Source organism: Chamaea fasciata, unplaced genomic scaffold (genome assembly GCF_029207755.1).
Source record: "Chamaea fasciata isolate MVZ Bird 193981 ecotype frontalis unplaced genomic scaffold, bChaFas1.0.hap1 SCAF_8, whole genome shotgun sequence".
Classification (NCBI taxonomy): Eukaryota; Metazoa; Chordata; class Aves; order Passeriformes; family Sylviidae; genus Chamaea; species Chamaea fasciata.
The window spans coordinates 25,972,794-25,996,802 of NW_027094093.1; the positions used below are offsets into that span (position 1 = coordinate 25,972,794).

At 40.8% G+C, this 24,009-nt stretch overlaps 1 protein-coding gene across 1 annotated transcript in view; it reads right to left on the bottom strand.

The window, feature by feature from the left end:
* Positions 1-24,009, bottom strand: part of CNTNAP5 (contactin associated protein family member 5) — a 268,431-nt gene that overhangs the window by 117,765 nt on the left and 126,657 nt on the right. The window contains exons 5-10 of the mRNA XM_066190217.1: positions 23,113-23,316; positions 20,966-21,150; positions 17,248-17,391; positions 7,274-7,538; positions 4,785-4,934; positions 3,540-3,711 (exon numbers count right to left, since the gene is read on the bottom strand). Of these exons, the coding sequence (XP_066046314.1) occupies positions 3,540-3,711; positions 4,785-4,934; positions 7,274-7,538; positions 17,248-17,391; positions 20,966-21,150; positions 23,113-23,316 (1,120 nt within the window). The remainder of the gene's footprint in view (positions 1-3,539; positions 3,712-4,784; positions 4,935-7,273; positions 7,539-17,247; positions 17,392-20,965; positions 21,151-23,112; positions 23,317-24,009) is intronic.

Here is a 24,009-nt window from a genome sequence, read left to right on the forward strand (position 1 = left end):
CAATGCTGGCACTGCACTGAGGGCTACAAACAAGCAGTGTCTTAGTAGGGGATGGTGCTAATGGGCCTTCTTCCATCACCTGGACAGCCCATATTGCTCAAGACCCTACCATGTCCTAATGTCCTATCTGCTGAACTCAGCTCTCACAGATAACATCCTGAACTGCCTCTTCAGATAGGATTAGACCAGCTACATGATGGCCTTGTTCCCTAAGACTGCAAGAAGCCTCTGAATGTCTCCAACAAAAGCTGCCTGCTCACAGAGGGTTCAGCAACAGGGTCATATCGTTCACTTGTTCCCCAAAAGCACTGTCTCCCTGGCCACCAAATGGAAAGAAGGATAACTAAGAAATAGTTGCTGAAGAATGGAAATAATAAATACAGGGGACAGGAGGCATTCATGGCAAGCTCATTTAAGCACACATATTGTTCAAATACTAGAGATGATTGATAGTGAGACATTAAGGCTCAGTCCTTCAGACGGCTACATCTAAATCAATGGAAGCTCATCACTTGAGACAGATAATCCCAGGGTATGTGTGGGTGGGTTTGTGCATTATATGCTTGCACAACTGGATTCTCTCTCCGAAATGTACTGCTGGCATCAATAGTCATCCCAATTTATCATCTTCCATCATATTCCAAAATATAGTCATTAATTCTCTTTTTAAGAGCAGGCACAAGTTGCAGTGAGCCGCCTAGCCATTGCTTTCAGAGTCCAAGTCTGAATGAGCTTGGCCTACAAGCCTATAACATATAAACTGCTTCTAAATAGAAGCATATTCCTCCAAAGAGTTTTTAGCTTAGATAACTAAGACAAATGTCCCATTTACATGTTAATTAAACTACACAATTCCCACATGCGTTAAAATTACAAAAACGTGTGCTTTACAGTGCACACAGCAATAAATCTTAGAATTCAAAATCACAGAATATGCTGAGTTGGAAGGAATCCACTGCCCAGCTCCTGTTCCTGCATAGGACATCCCCAAGTGTCCCACCATGTGTCTGAGAGCATTTTCCAAACACTTCTTCCTGAGCTCTGTCAGGCTTGGTGCTATGACCACTTTCCCGGGGAGCCTGTTCCCAAAAACCCTCTGGGTGAAGAACTTTTTTCTAACTTCCAACCTAAACCTCCCCTGACAAAACTTCAGGCCATTCCCTCAGGTCCTGTCACTGTCACCACAGAGCAGAGAACAGTGCCTGCCCCTCCTCTTCCCCCCATAGGGAAGTTGTAACTGCAGTGAGATGTCCCCACAGTCTCTTTTTCTCCAGACTGAAGAGACCAAGAGCCCTCAGCCACTCCTCATACCGCTTCCCTTCAAGGTCGTTCATCATCTTCACTGCCCCCCTTTGGATGCTTTCTAATAGTTTAATATCATTCTTACGTTGCAGTGCCCAAAGCTGCGCCCAGGACTGCAGGTGAGGCTGCCCCAGTGCAGAGCAGAGCAGGACAAACCCTCCCCTTACCTTGCTGGCCATGGTGTCCCTGATGTCCCCAGGACAGGGCTGGTCCTCCTAGCTGCCAGGGCACTGCTGGCTCATGTTTAATCTGCCATCAACCAGGACCCTCTAGGATTCCCTTTCAGTGACACTGGTCTCCAGCATCTTTCCCCAGTCTGTCCATATATCCAGGGTTGCTCCATCCCAGGTGCAGAATCCAGCATTCCCCCTTGTTGAACTTCATACAATGGATGATTGTCCAGCCCTCACATTTGTCAAGGCCCCTCTGCAGGGCCTCTCTGCCTTGGAGGGAGTCAACAGCTCCTCCCTGTTCTGCATTGTCTGCCAACTTGCTCAATATCCATTCCAGTCCTATGTCCAAATCATTGATGGAGATGTTGAAGAGCACAGGGACAGGATGCTACTGGATTTCCTGGCCACCTGGGCCCACCCTGGCTTGTCCAGCTTCTGTCAGCCAGCCCCCCAGGTCCTTTATGAGATGACACATAATTTTTTTTTTTTTGTCTGTGTGATGTATTTAACAAGAAACGTGGCATGATGTAAAATAATCCCACTCTTATTATGTTTGGATCTTTGCCCTAAATAATTTTATGGCATGGTCACAGACTAATGCTTGTCATCCTTGGGACACCAAAGATAAGAAAGATATTTTCAGTAGTACCACTGAGTTGCACATGATGTGGACTTGGTGACAATGAAGGCACTGGAGATGTCCCACAGCACCTCTGCATCATACCAGAAGAGTTCTCTTTTGTTTCAACATACAATCACACAAAGTGCTTTTAAATGGTCCACTCAATCTTAAATAATCTGTTTTTCCATGAAAACAGCAAAATTCTCTCAGTTCTTAGGAAAGATGACATTTTGCTTCCTTTTGTAAAACTAGCTGCATCCTTTTCCACTCTACCTTGGAATGTTAGAATTCTATCTACCATTTCGCGCACACCAGATATGAAATTCACATTCCCCTGAATTCAGTCATCAATGAATGTGGAAAGAGATTTGATCAGCCAAGTCAGTAATTTCTCCATACAAATCAACGAAAAATGAACATGCAAAGATTAGCACAAAGGTCTTGCACCATAGACGTTTTGCCCACTTATCAAAACACTGCAGCTCCAGCAGGCTGATCCCTCCTACAGAAAGGAATAATGGAAATCAGCTGTCAACTTCATCTAAGTAACACATCTGAAAAAAATACATCAAATGCCTATGGTCCTAATGTATTTTCAAAATATCCTTATAACTCCCCTAACCATTTGAAGCACATGAAATTTCCAGAAGTTCCATTTCTACTTTTTAGATCTTAGGTAGATTAAAAAATAAAATTAAAAAAAAAAAAATCACAGAACCTCCAATTCCACATACTAACTTCAAAGTACACATTTGCATAAATGATTCAGAAATATTTAGACACTAAAAATCCATAAGAAGCAAAAGAGAATTACAAAATACTTAAACAAAAAATGGGTTTTTTATTTTCTCTCTGCTGTTTATGGGAAGATCTGGGGTTCCTGTCAGGTTTCATCTTAGGAGGAGTACAGATCACTATTTAAACTGAAATGTTTCTCTAGCAGATGCAGACATTCCATCATTATATTGTCCCCACTGAATGGGCAGTATTGCACATGAGATGTACCATATCTTCATCATGAATGTGCTGTAATGGCTAACAAGAAAAATTGTAGATGATTTATTTAAGCAGAACAAGCTTATATATTAAGGGTATGACATGTTCTGATGAATCAACTAATTTTTCCTTCTCTTTCATTTCCTCTAGAACTTCAAAGCAATCAAATGTTGTTTATGCATAAAATTTAATCCTTCCACCAATCTATAGTTTGATTGAATTTGCATACTCTATTTCCTACAAGTCAATGTGAAGAGAGCCTCATGTAATTGAAACCATTTCCCCTCCAGTCCTCCTATCTTTGTTGCAGTATTTTCTATTAGTAGCTCTATTATGCCTAATATCTGTAATGTTGGCAGATTAGAATTTTCACTTAATGCAACCTGTATTTATAAACCACCAGGATGAAAAAAGAACAAATACAAGAAAGAGGAAATAATAATTACCTGTCTTTGATGCCACACAGATCAATGTGTAAATCACTAAAATTCCCCAGGGAGCCTTGCTGTACTAAAATAAGGTCCTTGGGCTGATTATCAATAAAGATGAGCCTCATACAGCCTTGAAAAGCAGTAATGGGATTTAAACACTGGGAATCAGTGAAATTGTCAGGGCACCCTGTGGGAAAAAGAGAAGAAGCAGAGAAGAATATTGTAATGTTCAACTATTTCTACTGGGATTTCCTGATGCAAGAACTCAGAGGCTTATTATTCCAAATGTTTTTATTCCTTCTGCTATGCAACCTCCTGTGCTATAAATCCTCTAGTTAGGGAAAAAAAAAATAAAAAAAAGAGAGAGAGAGAGAGAGAACTTAGCCACTGAAAGAACCACATTATGAGGTTTTCACCTTGTGAAATATACTTGTGTTGAGCAAAATCAAAATGTGACTTTTTTCATCTTCTTCAAACTCCATAGTTGACAGCAACCAGCAACTAAAACATGAGTTGTTAAAAGAGTTGTACAAAATGCAAAATCATTATGGGTTAAATTCTGCTGTTGAAGCAATGAGCAGATGAAATCTTGTGGGCAGCAAGAAAGCCATTTGTATCTGAGCTTCTCCAGTATTTAGACAGCTCTGAGATCCAAAGCCTCCTGTACATCCTCATTTAGTGCTGTATCCACAGGGTTCATCAAGATCAGAACCATACTACAGTGAGCACTACACAGAAATATATTAGATTAAAAGACAGTTAATGACAGTCCCTCTATCTAAATTAATGTTTGCACTCTACTTCAAAAAGCAGAAGAAAGTATTTTTCAAGACTTTTTTCCATTTTCTAAATTGAGCTAAACCTACCTTCATTTTCCACAAGAGCATTGTACATAAACACCTTTGTAGATTTGAGCCATATGTCACCTAAGACCCAAAAAGTCACTGAGCCTGATCAGAACAGTGGTACCTACAGGAATGCTGATAACATTAATAATTCTAAGGCCTTTTAACCAGGAAAAAAAAAATCAAAACAACAAAACAAAAACCACCCATGGGTAATACAGCTTTGTAGATTTTGCATATATTGTCAGATACATGTAGGTACCCACTGACCACCAGTACCAGTAGCCCTCTTTTACAGCTCTGCAATTCAATCAGTCTTCACCTTTGCTCTTAGCTGCCAACAGCGCACCTAGGGAGGACTCAGTGGTGAGCATCTGAGGTTAAGCATCACGAAACCCCCCCTAAAACTACCCACCTCCAAAATAGTAGCTGTTCCCAGAGTAGATCCTTGAGACAGTGGTTGCATGGCTGGCAGTGGCAGCATCGTTATCCAGCGTCAGGGTGATGCGATGCCTTCTGGCATTGATGTTAACAGAATGCCAAAGCCCATCGTGGAGATTGGTGCCTGGCAAAAAACATGTACAAAGTGAAAAAAAGACATGCAGGAGACAACTGTGTTCTTCAAATCTCCTCTTGCTTCCAACTTGTGACCGCAAATACGCAGCTGAGCTATAAAAAGTGAGAACTGTAGCTCAAAAGAACTCACTACCTCTGGAAACAAGCTAGGATAGAAGAAAAGGCCCAGGAAAAGGGAAGTTTTGAGAGTATTTAAGTAGGTCATCTCACATTTTAATCTAACCTGGTAGTACTGCAGGCACTCATCAAGCTAGCGCAATCCTTCACCTTTCTGATAGCACACAGTTACCATTTTGAGGGTGTTCATGTCTATCTTCAGTCTGCTGGTAAACACAAGTCCAGAAGTGTGCGGAGGTCTCTACTGAGCTGCTGGTACTAAACACAGGCGTGAGGTTGCAGAGGATTAGATTCAGTGAGACACTCATAGCCTCTTCTCAGGCTCCAGTCTGAAACCCGACTGACTCCAGTAGGTATCAGCAGGATCTGTGTTTCTTAAAACCCTCCAGCACCAATGAAGCAGACAGTACTATTAATGGATGTACAGAAGTCGGATTTCTATGTGGGTGTTCTGAGAAATGGGATTGTTACTCTGACCAGGAACCTCTAAAAGTTGAGGGATATACTGGGCAGTCTCTTTCTCTTTGAGACACTCCTGCAAAGTGGAAAAATACCTGTCTTGTTTCCTTACTCCGAAAATCAGTGCTGCATCATGTGGCTCTTGAAATACCACCACAGAGCTACAAAGAAACTCCACATCCTGCATTCTGCCAGCCATGAGAACCAGTGGGCAAACTTCTGAACCCACACACAGAGGTGCAGATCAAAAGTAACCTAATTACAGTTCAAAACACGCTACCATCAGGCTGAAGTCACTGAGATCAGGCACAGACAGCTAGTATTTACTCCCCACCCTAACAGAATATTTTTTGTTAATGTTGCTTTCAGAGAAAACAGACAAGCACTTAGGAACACAAAGAGGTGTGAGAACAGTTCAAAACAAAATTTAAAAAAAAAGGGGGTGTTAGGTGTGTGTAAAGCCATTTTATCATGAATTTTAAAATGAGACTACTTACTCAGTAATGGCTGTTAACACATGCACAATTAGCATAGAATTAAAGGCTGGTTTTCCAGCAAAAAATGGATGATTTTTCGACTAGAACAAGTGTATTTTAAAGTGGAATATATCGTTGAGGTTTGAAACGATTACAAAAGGAAATAGGTCGCATTTGGGGGAAAAATAGGTCCATTCTTGAGCAAGCATGAGTTTATTGTGAATACCTGACATCTGCAGAACATGACACATGCATTTTCTGCATATTTCCCATGTACAAGTAGGCAGTTTAGCATGTTTTGGATAGGCTGGACCCAGGTTAATGATTTCAGAACTACATAAAAACACCCAACCAAATATTGACATTGTCTCAGCTTTGTCAACAATTTAATTAGGACTGCAGTGAAGGCTGGAATCTCAGTTTTCAGTGTTCAAGTGCAGCAAGCTATGGCTGTAGCAATCTACATGAGTAAGGATAGATGCAGGGCTGCCTCATTTTCTATCATAAAGGGGAACAAAGCACGCATACAGAATAGCTCTGCTTTGACAACTCTGTCAGTTTTTTATGTCTGCTTCTTTTAATAGATACATCTGCCCTCTTTTAGTCTGTACAGGGAATATTTTAATATTACATGTTTTTAAACATCTGCTCTTTTAGAAAATATATTATTATTGTTGTTATCATCATCATCATCATCATCATCGTTATTCCCCCAAATTTTAAATCAGAGAGGCAGCCCTATTTTACCTTTTTGCATCCCACCAGCTTCACTATACAAAGCAACTTGTAAAGTGGCTAAGAAAGCCTGATAGGGAGTGTAAGGAGAGGAAGCCCATGGTCAGTCTCTCTTCTGAGTGTAGCATGAAGGAGGAGTCCAAAGCTACAGTCAGAGAAAGAAAATCAGCTCTGAGCCTCCCTTAACTTCTGCTGGGGCAAGATGATGTGGCTGAGGTGGCTCCCAGCTGATTTCCGCACAGTCTGAAGATGGGAACAGGAAGGTCTTAATGTGACCTGACTGAAGAAAATTGAGTGTGACTGCTTAAGAACATAGAGGCTTAGCTAACTGTCAGTGAGATAGAGTCTGGAGATTTCAGGATGCCAATTTTTGAAGCTTAGATCAAGCTGTACAGATTGGCTTTACCACTGGAAAGCAAGAGAAAATTTAGAAGAGAAAGGAAGATTGGGTATTTCCTTATTGCTTGATCCTTTCATCCCATGGAGCTGAACCTTTGTGTTTTAGGAGGAGACAAGTGAAAGCAAACAAAAAAATAAACACCTTCAGTGATTTCCACTGGGTTCTCAGTGTCCTTTTGAATAAGTAGCATCAATCTCCCAGCATGGAGGTAAACCAAGAGATGTCCTGAGTTTTCAGAGAGCTCAGTGAACAGAAGCAAGCCATCTTTATTCCATGTTCGGAACTGGAAACTGACTGACAAACCATCAATCTGAGCAGTGCCGGGGAGCAGCAAGTAGCTTCGACTGGCACTCACAAAGGTGATAGGAACAACTTGTGGTTCTGAGCAAGAAAAGGTCACATTCCCCTGAAAAAAAAAAAAAATCAAACAAACAGCATGACATTTTTTTTCAGTCATCCCAAAACGTCTGTAGTTAAATAAGCTCATTGGATTTTTAATCGCCCTCAAGGCTGAAATAAGTATTATTATTCAGACACATATCTTTGGAAATCAATAGGAAATGTATCTGTCCATGCTGGGAAAACATATCTAACTTCAAAATTTTACTTTTGTCCCAAATGCTGAGGATCAAAAATCAAAACCTTCCTTCTTAGAAGGATCTAAATGTAATCAAATGTCCTTGTCAATGCCACACCTTAGTTGATCATCTCAGACATGCAGCCCTGAGACCAATGGTGCAATCTGCCCAGAAGAGAAGCACATTTACTCAAACAGTCTGCAGAATCTGCAGCAGCTTGTATCACTGTAGTTGGTGGAACAAATGACTCCATCAGTTTGCTCAGCCACTGTAGATTACCCCACGAGGTCAATCAGGCCATGGTATAAAACCTTAACAATATATAAAGCCAGGATGCACTTAAGGAGCCACATCTCACTCCAGGAGATTGTTGCAGCCAGTTGCTTTAAACTGGGCTGCTTTGTAAAATACCAACTGTAATCTAATAAAACATCAGAGTGTAAAGCTTTCTCCATGATAACACTTCTCATCAGAGCCTGTACCTCACTCTAACAGGATAATTATAATGAACAGCACTTGATGGATGTGCAGGAAGTTGCACAGTGCTTGGGGAATTCCTCTCTGCAATCTCAGACAGATGATGGAACTGCTCCCTATCACTTTCAAATGTCTTTCCAGTCTTTATTTTTTATGCGGAAATTAAGGTGCCAGAAATAGACAAAGTTATCACTGGATGAAACAATCCTTGATAGATACTTATCTATATGGAGCTATCTGCATAGTACCCTGTTAGGATCAGAAGGCTACCTACCAGATTTGGCAAAAGGAATCCATGGGTGTATCACATTAAAATGTGTTTTGAGATATAATCCAAAGCTTATTTGATGCTTTGGAGCTTCATCTTTTCATGAGGTATTTCATGAGGTACTTTTGTTACTCTTTCTCAAAAATTGAGACCTCCATGACATAAGGGCCATAAGTAATTGCAGAGTAAAAAACTAGACAGGATTTGTAAAAAATAAAAGGAAATAAAAAAAAAAGTTGAGTAAAACAATTGATGCCACAAGAACTTACATCAATTCAACTGACTAAAAGCAGCGTTCCAGAGCAAAGCCAGATGATGTAGTTAATACACACCAACAACAGTTGTTGACATCCTTACACTGACCAACATGTCTACCTTCCTAGAGACAGTAACAATAAACCCTGAAAAAAGACATACACAACTGCTACTTTGAAAAACATTTGTCCAGTGAAGTGGGATAGGTTCTCTTTACAAAAATTGTTCAATATGCCAAGAGTGTTATTCTCAAACAAATTATTCCAGCAGGTCTAAGTCAGAAAAGTAAACAGCTCCCTCTAAACATTCATCTGATCATGAGCATTTTGCTTTAATTGGCAGCAGTTCTGGAACTCTCCAGGGTATATGCCAGATTTCTGGCAGACACTTGATTTTATAATTGAACCCAATTTAACTGAAAAGTAAAAGCTCATTGGCTAGGAAATGGGATAAGAACAGTCTAATCCCGAGAGAAAATAAAGGAGACGTTCAGCTCTTACCAGCTGCTAGAAACTCTAGCTATCATGCGGCATTTGAGAATTCTATTGAGTCCATCTCCAGACTGATTAATGACTCTAACAAGCAGTGAAATCTTTACAAAATAGTTCTTATTGTTCTTACAAGAGAAAACTTCTGAACCTAAAAAGGCAATGCCATTTTTTGCAGTTTTCTCACTGGCTGCCATGACAGTTGTCTTAAGAAAAGAGTGGAGGCAGCCCAGATTTCTACAGGCAGGGTACAGCTTTAGAGGTCGTTCCTGTTCAAGTGAGATGTTGCATGAACAGGCAGCAGCATGTTACAGCATTTTAAAGAAGAACCAGAGCCTCTCCTATTAAAAGAGAATGGAAGAACACAGTTGCTAAGTGATGAGGATAAAAGTGGATTACATAGAAGATCCTCTGAGCCATAAACTTCATCCAAAACCGACTGGAGACTTTCCAGTGACTTCTGTGGGGCTTCAACAAAACCTATATAACTTTAATGAACCATTTCAGTCTTTTCTGGCCTTTCTTCAGGTAGTATTATGTACTGTTCAATGAAGAGAAAAGACAACACCACAGACAGGGCAATTGGTAACAAGTTCCTTATACATCCTCCTTGCTCTCAGAGAATACTAATCAAAAATAATATGCACTTGGGAAATTATTCAAACTGACAGCTGCACTGCAATTCTCAGCACTTAGCCTACCAGAGGATCCAGGCCAAGATCACAGCTTGAAAAGAAAGAACAATAAATGAGTATTTCTGAGCTCTCATTCTACCTGCAGGTTAGAGCATCAAATAGGCACTTAAAATTTCCTCATTAATCACTCTATGGATACTGTCCAATAAAAAAAGGTATCTGGCTTTCTGCAGAGGATTAGAAAGGATGATTTCATATGACAGGTATAAAGGGACTAAGATCCCAGGCCTGGCTGAGATACAAATGTGGTAAACTGGCAAGAATATCTCCAGCTTGGAAACTGGAGAACTACTTCTAGCTGTGAGGGGACTGAGTTTGCAGACAAATTTACAAGGAGAGTAACAGAAGAAAAAGGTGACCTCTGATGCAGTTTTGAAAGGGTAAGATGAAAAATTGGCATCAAACTCTGTGAAACTGGACTTTGAGAATGAGGGAGGTTCCTTCAAGCTCTGTTTTTAAATTAACTCTCAACAGAACAAATGTCAGGAGACCCACATATTTCAAACACTTCTAAAGACCATGCTGAAAACTAAATGAAAAGCAAATCAAAGTGATATACCAGCTCCAGCCTTCTGAAATACTGCTGCAAACTGTTTTCAAAAAGGACACAGGAGCACCAAGGCACACAGTGTTCCTTCAGTTAGGACGGGTCCATTGAGTGAGAAACCAGTCCATCCTAAGAGTAGGGGACCAGAAGTTCCTGCACTGAGATGAGTTTCTCTTTCCGTGAGAAAAATTTCTATACGGAAATCTGACAGCTTTCCTGATCCAAGTTACATTGAAACTAGTATGACCCTGTGATAATCAATCTCATGACAGAGAACTGCCCTATCTCCACTTACTGCAGATACCATGAATTCCAATAAAATTTTAATTGTTTATCACATTGGTTTAAGTTGTTTACATTACAATAATGTTCCCAATGGAGAGAAAGTAACATTTAACAAAAACAGCGAAGGCTTAGAAAACCTATGACGTTGTGACCATGAGATAATCAGGGATTAGATGCTTGGCTGGACCTTTCCAGATGTTCTTTATCTCAAGTCTCCTAAACTGACTGTGCCGCTGGCCAGAAGCAGAACAAAGGAATTTGCCATTTTTATGGTCATAGTAACTAATTGTTACATAATTGTTTCATTACATAGGGCCATAGATAAGAGATGCTGACAAAAGATGAGAGAAAATACAGAAATATTTTGGAAATATTCCACAATGTTTTTCTCAGAGAAACAGGAAAAAAGGGATGAAAAAAGACCACAGGAGATAACACACACATACACAGAAAATAGTGATCACTTAATATTTTCTCTCTATGGTGTATTGACTTTGGATGCCAGGTGCCCACCAAGCCCCTCTATCACTCCCTTCCTCATGAAGTGGGGGGAGAAAATGAAGGAAGAGAAATCCTCTTGTGTCAAAAGAAAGGCAGTTTAATAAAGCAAAAACAAAGGCTACACACAGAAGGAAAGGAAAACAAAAGACTTAATCTTTACTTTCTGTGAGCAGGTGATGCCCAGCTACTTCCTAGGAAACAGGGTTTCAGCATGTGTAGAAGTTGCTCCACAATAATAAGTGCCTCTTCCCTTCCTTTTTCTCCTGGCTTTTATTGCTGAGCAGACTTATTTGGTGTGGAATATCCCTTTGGTCAGTTTGTATCAGCTGTCCTGGCTATGCCTCCTTCCATGATCTCACCTACACCCAATCTCCTGGTGAGGGGGAATATTCACTTTAAGCAACAAGTAGGAATGAAGCCAGCCTTTAAAATTCACCTTGCTAGAAGTGAGTAAGATAGATGTCTTAGATCAAACTGGAAAATTATTACAGTCCAAGTCCAATTTTTGCTCCACTTCAAGGTGAAGTGATCTACAGCTTATTAGTTTTTATTGCCTGGAACAAAACACAGCAACAAGATTTTTTTCTTCATTATTATTATGAAAACAGAACCACATCTACCTTAAAATAGAAAAGTGTATAGAAAGCAATTCCTATCAGCTTTTTTCTTTTTTTTTTTTTTTTAATGTATTAGTTTCCTTTAATAGATTTTCCTCCTTTAAATTCCAATTATCTGTGTATCACAGCACACCAGCCAAAATGGTTCATGTGAACTGCACACAATCCAGCCTCCTGGCTCTGATGGGCTCAGCTTGCCCCCTTCTGTTATGCCAAGTGCCAAAGAGTTCCTAAGGCCTTACTGATTGGAATAAGACCTTTAAAAATACACTAAAGCCTTGGCTTTGCAGAAAATTACATTTTCTCCCATTTTCCCTATCCCCTGCTAACTCCTATGACAATAATTAGCCATCTCTCTTGCTCTCCTACAGGGACTAACAGCCTTATCACCTCCCACCTTGAAACATCCTCCTCTGCTCAGCAGGCACTAACTACCCTATTCATTCAATTTGACTATCCAGATAATGTAATAAATGAAACCCTGAACAATTGTTTCTAACCTGTAATTTTCTGAAGTCTGATGACTCTCAAAAAAGCCTTGTTTGCTGAGAAATATGTAATTTTTTTCTGCATATCATCCAGTCTTATTAAAAAATATGGTCTCCCTCCCCAAAAGACTTGTTTCACTTGTCATCACAACTATCAAAATCCTAACACAAAGAAGCTTTTATATCAAGGAGAGTTTATTAATGCAGCTATGTGCTGGATAGTATATTTGCAAGCTGAAACGCTTTAGAATTGTGGACAAAGCCAACTGAAATCAATGGGAAAGATGTAATTTAAATAGACTTTATTTCAAGACCTCAGTTGAGGTGACACACTTAATTTCTTTCAAAATAATCCTGTTATACCCTTCAGCAACAATAAAATAGAACCTTAGAAGGAATGCTATTTATATAGACTTCCTTGTTACTCCACACTGCAGGTAGAATGCAAAGGAGACTCCTCTGAAGACCCAGAGAGCACACAGAAAGATACAAGAAAATACAAAAACTTATTTTTAAAAGAACCAAGTATTTCTGGAATCTGAGTTTACCTGCCTTATCTAAAAAATAGCAAATTCAGTTCTCTCTTTAATCATGTGACCCAATGCTTCCATTAAATAATTGAATAAAACTTTTTTTTTTTTGGAAATTCAACTTGGTTTACAAGAATTTGTGAAATATGTCACAAAAAACTTCCAACATTTTTATATATGATTCCTGTAGTCTTATTGGAAAGCAAAAAAAAAAAAAAAAAAAAAAAAAAGGAATCTAACTTGTGATTCTCCAAACCCTGGGAGGGGCCTTCACAAATCACCAGCCTGATGTTCACAGATAGATCAACACTTGCCAGAGCACTTTGGTAGAACAAGAGATTCGCAGACAAGTAAATTCTTCCCAGGATGTGAAGGTATCTCAAATCAGCTTAATAAAATAGCATGTTTGGATTCTCTATAAAGAGAATGAATTATTAGTTTACACTCTCCTGTCACTAGGTGTCTTTCCTTGCTCTTTGATGTTGGCAATTGGTTATTTCCCCAAGGCACTACAGTGATACATTTACATGTCACCACAGCCCTCGCTGTGCTGAGCTGTCACTCTCACACTCAACATGGCAGCCCAGCACAGAAATCCAAGCGTGTCTGAGAGCTGACTACTTCTGCCTTGCAGTACCCTGCACTCCTCTCCAGCCAGCACAGGGTCTGCTCTGCTAAAACAAAAATGCAACTCCAATTTCTATTAGCCAGAGGTAATGGAAGAGAAAGGGAGATCATGTTTTTTCTCAATTTCAGTGAGTAAGTAGGGTGGAACATTGTGAAGACCAAACCAGGCATCTTTTCATGACCTCCTGATTTCTTTTCATCAGCTAGACAACTTCCTATTTTGGCATCACAAATCAGTGAAGCACAAAACCAACTGAAGACCTTGGCCACAGGTCACATTTGAGCAGTTTCTAAAGTTGCAACCAGAATCTAGCATTAGGTAACCACTGGTGGAAAGGATCCCATATTTTCAGGATGCTATAGCTATTTTTTCTCTTATCTACTCCCTCAACCAAATGCATTTCACAATTCTCAATGGATTTATCTTCTTAAAAGTTACCCCATTTCTTCCTGCATCTACAATACACTCTTAACAACCTCAAAATCCCTCAATGGAGACTTCTCCGTCCCAGATATCAACAGGTCAAATCTCCTTCTGTGAAGAACAATTTCCCTTCTGCTTCTTGTGGCTCTTACTTGCATATTTTCTTGCCCCCACTTAAGTGCCCAAGAAGTGTTACTGCTGTATGATTTCTCATAATAAACAGTCTGCATTTCTCCTGTGCTGGGAAGAAATTTAGTAAATAGGGCAATCCCTTAGATTACTATTTTAAAGCATTTTATGAGATTTCCCAAGGGTCCACCTGATGACCATGACAGTGATTAATAACAGAAATTTGACTTCTCAAAACTTTTTGTAGCAATTGCTTAGAAAGCACATAAAAGATTCCCTATAATTACTCTACATTCCATGACCAAGGGAAGAGAAAATAAAATGAACAAAAAACCCCAAATAAACAAAACAACAACCCCTCCACCAAAAAAAAAAACCCTCCCAATCAAACATAAAAAACCCCCAAAAACAAACCAACCAGCCAAAAAAAAAAAAAAAAAACCACCAAAACAAAAAACCCAGAGAAACAAAACCCAAAAAACCACTAAGCCTACATCATGCTATCAGGGACAGAAGAAACCCCAGAGAGAAGAAAGACAGCCTGTCCAAACAGACAATGTTATGTAGGGAGGTGAAGTATCAAGCAATACAAAAATGGAATTCTGAAGGCAAGTTCCAGTTCAAAAAGACAGGCTGCCTCGTTATCTTGAGATGCCTTCTCAAGGGGATTTATTGCAAGTCTGAAAACTGCAAATGAGTTACAGAGAAGAACAGGCAGAATGATAATCACAGCCACCACCCAAGAGTACAATACATAGTACAGCTCTCTGTTATTGACAACCTGTAGTTTCTTCCTCTGACTTTAAATGCAGCTGATTTGGGACCATTATTTATATGGGTGAGGAACTACATCATAAGAGGAAATCTATACCTCCAAAGCTGGTGTGTCATTCTCCTTCTTGTGTGAAAGATGTCAGAAGTAAAAACAACAAACCCAAAGCGGATGGGTATGAAAATCCCCAAGTTTGGCTCACTGACTGTGGCATCACTCACAAAGGCACAGAGTGAAGCAGAGAGTGAGTGTTGAAGTCTGCCTGCCTTTGGAGGCAAAAACTGATGTCTCTAAGCACCAATGGCTTTCTAATCCCAAACCAACCAGTTTGTCGTGAATTATCTTTTGTTAGGAGACAAAGGTATTTTGGGGACTAACAATGCAGAACCATCTCAGGTGAACTCCAACTTGTGGGAATAGAATGCAAATATCCAACACGTTTTTGGAAGGAGTAGTTCCAAGTCCCTGCTACATTTAATTTTTCCTCTGCTTTCCATTTCTGCTTTAGGCAACCTTAGTGACTACAAAGACACAAAGCAGAGAAGCTTGAAGCTCCCTGCAGATAGAGCTTGTTGCTTGAAAGCCTCAATGCACTTTGAGTAAAAGCATTTAGTGCAGAATAACTCTGGCAGGCAGAAGACTAAATTTAACAAGAACAAGTTATTTTAATTCGAGGAAGTTAATTGCTAAGGAGTGAGGAAGAGCAGAAAAGGGAAAGGTGATCAGCCTGAATAACCTAGAACTACCCGAGAGTTGCTAGAAATAGCTGGGATGCAAAGAATGTTGGAAAACAGATATACAGGGCCCATTTCCTATAGAAATGTGTGTTCATCTAAGATTATGAGGCACTCCGAGCATGGCAACCTTTCCATGCACTTTGCATACCCAAGTGTCACAGACACAGCACAGAACAGCTCATAAACCTTGAAAAAATGCAGTACAGCAGCCTGCCTCTGGAAACCATGGTGTTTAAATCACCACTTATGTGAAAGAGATTGAAGGATGGAGGCTCATCCCCACTACCTTAAATTGAGAGAAGGAGCTGAATTCTTAGACCTTTCATCTGGCATTGTCTGAACTAAGTGTTGTGATAACAGAGTTTCATTGCTTGGGGCCACCTACACCCAGACAATGCCCTTCTGAGAAAAAGTGCATCACAAAATTTTGCTCTTCCCCTTTAGAGAGGCCTTCCCATTATCCAGCCAGCAAAACAACCAGCTGTTTAATGAGCTAAGAAGCAGGCAAGGGCTCTTTGCTCTCCTTCTTAGAAAGTAAGCTGAGGGAAAGAGCAATTTAACACAGCTCATAAGACTTGTGCCTCTGAGTCCTCAGTCAGAACAATCAAACTCAAGATGATTAAAGCAAAATCTCTGGGTCCCAGGGGAGTATCCTGGAGGCAATCTTGACTGCCAACAGCACAGTGAGGAACTTCTCACCGATCACCTTTCCATTTTTTCCAGCTCCCTGTGTATTCAGCCTTGCCCTAGGCAGGGAAAGCACAGAAAGAACTTCCTTGGTCTTCTGGCTTGCTTTGTTTTAGGTTCAGTGTATTCATACACTTTACTACAAACTAGAAGATGCCATGGGAGCCAGAAGCAGTTTCATCTCCAGGTTCTCCAAAGACACAGTGTTAGCCAAAAGGCGTTTCTCAAACAAACCACAGTGTAGGAGCGAGGCAAAAGCTGAACAGAGTTGTATTATATACAGTTTTTCAAGCCTTCATGGGAGTGTAGTTCACCCTTCTTGCAAAAGAAAATGTTTGTTATCTTTGTGATATATTTAAATATATCTGTAATTTTGTACATTATTATGTGTTAAGTTATATTTATCGTTTATGTTATCAAGCTGGATAAGACTGTAGTTCCTCTTGCTTTCTCTACCATTCCACATTTAGAGACCATAGTACAAAGCCTCAGAACTAATACAAAGGTTCTCAGAACTGCCAATACAATAAGAAGCAGCACAAAAGAGACTATTTCCAGTGATAACAGGAGTATTTTTTCTCCTCTATATTATGAACTGAAGTATCAAAGTAGAATTCTGCTAGTGCTGTACTTCCCAACAGTGACAGATAATGGCTCAGAAAATAAGATTTTATCTGAGTTAACCAGGAAAAAAAATCTCTCACACTTCTATCATGCCATTAAACATACCCATTTTTATCTTGAAAAAAATAATTAAATGTTTCCCCAAGCAAATTCCAATACACCAGGAAAATCAGAGAAATTTATTGGTTTCCACATGTGTCTCTGAATAACTCTCACCACAGGAGCCAGTGCTGGCTGGTGTTAACATCAGCAATATCATTTTAACAAGCTAATTATCCCCACAGCTATCCAAATCTGAACTCTGCTCATTTGATGCAGCCAGCAGCACCAAGAGAGCACAAAAAGCATGGAAGCAAAGAAGGAAAGCACATGGTGCTGCCTCTTACCACAGTATAGATCTGAGGTTTGCGTCGTTTGGCCAGGTCAATTATATTGACTCCATTGTAATAAAGGTTCTCAATGCACCCATGGAAATTTTTCCTCTGAAAGGTTCCTGGCTTGCCCGGGACAGGAATCCCTCCGAAACTGAGCTTTTGGAAAGAACAAGAACAGCGTTATTTATAATATAATATATATGTATGTATTATATTACGTTATATATAATAAATTATATTCTATCATCCCAAAAGCAAGAGAGCAGAGCCCCAACCCATACATCCACTTGGGGCATTATTTAAGAACCAATTCCACCAACAATATCACTGGGAGTATGAGGCAGGGCCTGGCCATGTCCCAGGGAGACTTACCGCCCCCACTGCATTCCTGCCGCTGGAAGAACATTTCTGGCACAGAGAGCTCACTGCTTTGGGAACAGCTCTGAAGTGCTTTGGCACACCAACCTGTGCCACCAGCTGCCCTCCCTGGAACACCCACACACAAGGAAGAAAACCTTCCCATGGTGTGCAACCCACTGGCCCAGAGGGTGACACCTGGTTGCAGCTCACAGTGCTCAGGAACCTCTGAGCAATGGGGGAATAAACTCTCCCTGCCCTCAGAGCTCTTGGTTTGCCTGGGAGCTGAGGTCACTCCTTTCCACCAGGCACGTGTCTGAGCAGTCCTGGTTTGCTACTATCACATACACAAATATCCCATTTGCACCTTGCAATTTCACCGTGTTTTGGTCTTTACAACAGTCACATGTGGCATTTGGGACTGAACTTTGTCATGGAGAAGTTCTGCAGGCTACACATATTGGAACAAAACTTCTGCTGTGCTGTTGTCTAAGTACTGGCAGATGTTAACACTGTGCAGATTACAGCTCCTCGCACAACTGAAGGGCTGAAAGCCCTGGGAGGACAAAGAGCCTAAGAAAATAAAGCTGCCCAAACACAGCCTAATTGTTTAGATTCTGAAGAAAAGAAACAGAGAGAGTAAAAATAAAGAAAAACAAACCCCACAATCCCTAAAAATTCTCATAATCCTACCTTCATTGTCCAAATGTCACAGCTCATTTCTAATTAACTTTACTGACCTTTCTAGCAAAGCATTACTGGTGGTACCACTGAAGCTTTACTCATTTTTCCCATCACAGCCAGCAGAACAGTGAGTGATAGAACACAGATGGGGATCCTGCACCCACACCACACTTGATCAGGACATGTGCTGCAATCCTGCTGCATCCACTGCAGCAAGAGCATGCACTGCTGTGTGACACTGCTTACATGCTGATGGATCCTGGAACCTGGTCAGCCCTATTCCCCTGTCACAATTCCCAAAGCCTTACCTCAGCTCATTATTACAAAAATAAAGGGCAATTTGGGGGTTATTTTTCCTCCCACTCCACCTAACCAGCTGGGATACGTAAGCAAATGAAACCTCCCTGGGTAACCTTGAAAACACTTACTCGAAAACAAGTTCTTAATGAACTTGCACCTCAGTTGTTTTAATTGATCACTTCAGAGAAATAATGAGTGAACAGACTGCTACTTTACGTCACTTGCAGGTTTGCTATTGGCATGAGGGCTTATCTGGTAGCAATGGGTTTTTTTCCAGTGAAAATCATTAGTTTTTTTCTAAAACACCAGACTCTCCTTCTTTCATGTCCTATTCTTCAAGTCTCCTGTTTAGGGACTCTGTACTAGGGTTTCAAAACCAGAAGAAAAATCAATATCAATTACACCAATGCATTATTAAGAAAACAGTTTCCTTTGTGATTAGTAATAATTTTAATTACAAAAATAATGATTTTATTACCCTCAGTAAGGCCTTTAATCCCTAAAGTGTGCTGAGATAAATTTTCAGTAGACTGCATTGCTGCAATGTTTGACTGAAAGACTGTTTCAGTGCAAATGGAGAAAAAAACACACTGTGAAAAACTAAGCTCAGGGGACAAGGTGTAAGTGCCACAGTGGTTGGTGATGATGCTGATTTACAACACCTGAAGATCTTTTCTGCCATGTTCCCTATTTTGGAACATCTGGAAAAAATGTTCAGAAAATTAGATTGGAGCCTGAGTTTCCCCTAATTGGCACCAAGTAAGAGGTGAGAAATTTTATTATTTTGAAATTAGGAAAGCTGATGACTCAGTTATTCGACTTCTCCCGACTCCATCTTGCAAGCAGCAACAGTTTTGATCTGTGATATTTCAGTCTAAAGCTGTTGCAGAATCCCACTGCTCCATGTGCTGTCCCTACTAAATGTGCTCATGATTTGGTAGAGCAGTGCCAGGGGACAGGTACCACTCTCTCCACACTGCTCTGTGAAATGTAAAGAAAGGAATTTCATCTGGAGGAAGAGAGAGCAGGCACCTGCCACTGCTGAGCCGTCTTCTTTTCTCCCTTGGGTGTGTTGGAAAATGATCCTTTCCAGAGAAGTGAATTCAAAGAGCAAAGGGGACACTTGTGGTCTCTGAAGCAGTGACCCGTGCCAGCTCAACATATCCAGACAGGGTGATGGCTCTGTGCAAGCACAACCCTGAGCCTTGTGGGCGAGGAAGACTTGGCAGACAAGCACAAGGGGACGGAAATGACCATGGGTAATGTGCATGCAGGTGTGCGTTGATGGGGAACAGATGAAGAACTGCTTTGCATACAGATACGATGATATCTAGGGTTTTCAGGTGCTTTTTTAACAACTATCATCCATAGGCACTGAACCGCTGGGGTGATACAAACTACACTCTGCCACACCTTGGTCTCATCACAGGGGAGCACACCAGGCTCGGGTTTATGGTCCAGCAGGATGTTTCCTCTGCTCAGTTCTTCCCTGCCGAGCTGCACTGGTTCCCTAGATCAGCATGCTCTGCAACATGCTCAGATGTGAAGGGACCTGGGTCAGGGCTGGTGGTTGTGAGAGTCATAGCATCACAGAATTACTAATATTGAAAAAATCTCTAAGACTGAGTCCAATCCAGCACCATCATGTTCATGACTAAACCATATCCCCAAGTGCCACTTCCAGGGGAACACCCCCAGGGGTGATGATTCCACCACTTCCCTGGGTGAAATGTTCCCTATTTCAATGTCTGACCACCCTTTCAGTAAGGAAGATTTTCCTGCTATCCAAACTAAACCTCCTCTGCCACAACTTGAGGCCCTTTCCTCTTGTCATGTCATTTGCTACCTGGAAGAAGACACAGATGTCTACCTTGCTAAAACTTCCTTGCATTCTGGAGCTCTTCCCTTCCTAGTGGGAACACAATAATTTTGACCTGTTCATCTCTGTGTGGAGAGCTGTAATTCGAGCATGTGGTGTCTGGATAGAGGGACAACTCAGGGCTGGAATCAAAGTACTCATGCTCAATTCAATGCAGGGATGATGCACAGTGATGCCATTAAAATCATATTGGAGATGATAACACAGCTGCTCCCTGAACATTGGACTAGAACCCAGGCCATGACTTCTCATTTATTCAAAGTCTGCCATACTCTGAAGTGCAAACATTATGCAAGGCATATTTGCACAGAGATTGGCCACTTTCTGACGCTGGCATATATGGAGTTACATAGTTTATGCTGGTAAAGTATGACAGGAGCTCTCTAGGAAGGAAATATTAAATAATGATCTTTGCTGGAAAGAAACAGCTCATAGGGTGGTTGCTTTCCATCATATTCATTTTATAGCAATTCATAACTCACAGGTTATAACCTGAAGGGCTTCACACACCTCATAATCAATATCCAAATGATCTGAATCCCCCTTTGTTCGGAAGTGCTGGGTGTGCTTGTCCACTGTGAAGTTCACTTGCTTGTTGAAGCGTTCTATTAGAACCGAGTGCCAGTGCTGATCGTCCAGGAGGCTGCCCAAGGTGACAGATGTGTGGCTGTTACTGAAGTGCAGATTGGAGTCCCCTGGAGTGGCACAGAGAGTCAGAAGACACCAGAGTTATCACCAGACTCTTAACAGGAGCATGGGGGCTCAAGGGAAGCACAGAGCAGAGCTCCAGGATGCAAGCCAGAGCTCTTGGAAACAGATACTTTTCAAAGACTGCCTTAGATTTCTTGGGTCTCTTATTCACATATACGTATGTATATCCCTCCCTCCCTACCATTATTTCCCTGTGAAATCCTTGTGAGGAATCAGGAGGTGCTACTGATACTGTACCCACACATTGCAGCAGGCAGGGCATTGCTACTTTGTACTGTTGGTTCTGCCAGACCTTTTTGGTCCTGGTAGTTTAAGGGCTTCCTTTTGGTAGCACCAAAATCTTTTGTCTAATCACATTAACAGACAACTCCTGACACTTCACTGTCAATTCTGCGCTTTCTGCATTTTAACAAGAAAATTGTACCTGTCCATTTTCACCAGGGAGAAAAAAAAGCACAAGTCAGTGAAGCAATGAGTGCTTTGTTCAGCTCATAAAAATTCTTAAACTTGGCTAGCTCTCCAAAAGTATAGATCGCAACTCATAAAAATATTTAGGCCCTAACCCGTTAATTTCAAGCACTCTTCTGTTTTTCAGCTGGCTCCATGTCTGAACACTTCAGAACCTCTCACTGAAAGGGAGTGTGAACCCCTTTTCACATTCCCACAGAATGGAGAGAACACATGCTCCAAAACTGCCAGGCAAGATGCAAGCAGATTCGAGAGAAGTCATCAAAACCCTTGCCCATGACATATGGATGCAAAAACAGGACCTGGAATGGCTAAAATTTTGTAAAACTTGGGGCTACAGCTGAAGGAAAAAACCCCAACTCATCTCAGGATTCACATTCACAACAGTATCACCTCTAGAAGAAGTTGCATGATATAATAAACTGTACTATATTCTTATCCTAGAATAAAACATTTGTAAGAGGACAATTCAGTAGGGTAGATTCCCCCATTCAGAGCTTTGGGATGTAGTGTTTTGGTCCAAGTAACATTCAAATCCCAAATCCGAAAATGATGTATGATCATTTCTAATCTTTGCTGAAAAAGAAAGAAGAAAAGAAAGAAAGCACAATTTGGGGACTCAGCAACTAATGAGCTTATGCAAAAATGAAGTCCAACAGCTGTGGAAAATAGTTACTGATTTTTAAAACAAACATAATTAAGCACAAGGGGAAAAATGCCCAACTCAAAACACTCAGTACGAGAAACATGAGTCTGCAGAGACTGCTGAGGCCACTACCATGGGACACCCACACATGAAGCCAGTGAATATTTTGCAATAAGGCTGGGAGAGGTGGTATGATCACTCCTACTGCAGTAGTTCCTACCATTATCAACGTGCTTCAGGGTACTTCATTCATCAGGGAAAAAAACAAGCAACCTTCTACAGAAAGAAATTAAGACAGCCTTTCCTTTGATGCTCTGATCCAACATGAACGTACAGTGATAGCCTTACAGATATTGAAGAAGAAATATTCACAGTTTTCAAGAATGAAACCTACAGCAGCGTGCACAATGTTTTGGCCAGAATGTTATCATTGAAATTCTGTATTCTCAGCTCAGCTCTGAATCACTGAGTAAATGGAAAAAAATAGACACAAACCAAAAATAAACCATTTCTGCAGTCCAAAGACCACTTCCTGAGAATGCTGTTCCTAAAAATAATACAACCCCCCCCACAAAAAAAAAAAAAAAAAAAAAAAAAAAAAAAAAAAAAAAAAAAAAAAGGCGATCTGTGAAGAATCAGAACTAGCCATTGAGCAGTTCTGAGTCACTCAGCACTAGTCAGAGAAGTGCCAATGTCTCTTCTGGGCTCAGCTACCATGTCCTGCATGACATCAGCACACAGAACATTCTGTTGATACCAGCTAGAGTTTGCAGATATTGTCTAAAATAATTAATAGATTTACATGCAAACCAGTAATTCTAATTAGCCTTACCCAGGTTGAGGTGCAAGGAGAGCTTCCCTTTCTGCAGCTCCAAGGTTATGTAGTCCCCACGTTGTCCTTCCCCATGGAACAAGACTCCATCCCCCTGCATGCTCTTGAACTTCAAGGAAACTACATCTTTGAATGTGCTCATAAGCTTCTGATTGAACCTGTAGAGAAGTGAACTTCTGCCATCAAAGTCTGCAATATCTGACTCTGGAAGAAAGAAAATGCAAAATGGCAAGGAGGGGCAGCATCAAATGAGGGACTCTATTTTTTTTCAGGATCTTTTCAAATACAATTTGGAGTCAGGTATTGTCCTGAGTGTACATCCACAGGATGTACAGGTCATTTGGGCAACCACATTTCATCCATTTCCAATCCTCTCCCTCTGCTGGAGAAAGGAAACACCAGGATAAAACCAGAACTCCTCTGCACTTGCTTTCCTCATACAACACTTGTCTCTCATTTAACTTTTGAGAGCAGAACAGGTGCCTTCCATCATATTCAGATCTCCAGAACATCCCTTGCCACATTTGCTGTTCATCTCAAATGCATTCAGGATGTTATTCATTACATTGAACACTTCAGCACTCACTCCACTTTTGTAGCTTCACAAGTGCCTGTTGAGCTGTTCCTGCATGTCAGCCATGCGTGCATCCACCTCTGCATTCAAATAAGGATCCCCTCAGGCTCTGAGGGCTGGCTGCTTGCTTGTGATGGGCATTTATCAGCCATGTTTCTGCATGCAAATTGACTAGGCTGGCAGGAATATTCAAATATCAATTCAAAAAGCTTTTGAAGAGATTTCATGGGAAATGGGCATCTAAACTGATTATACACCTTTGAAAATCCTATTAGAAACATATTTTCCCCTTCAGCCAGCCTCTAAAATCCCAATCATTCTGG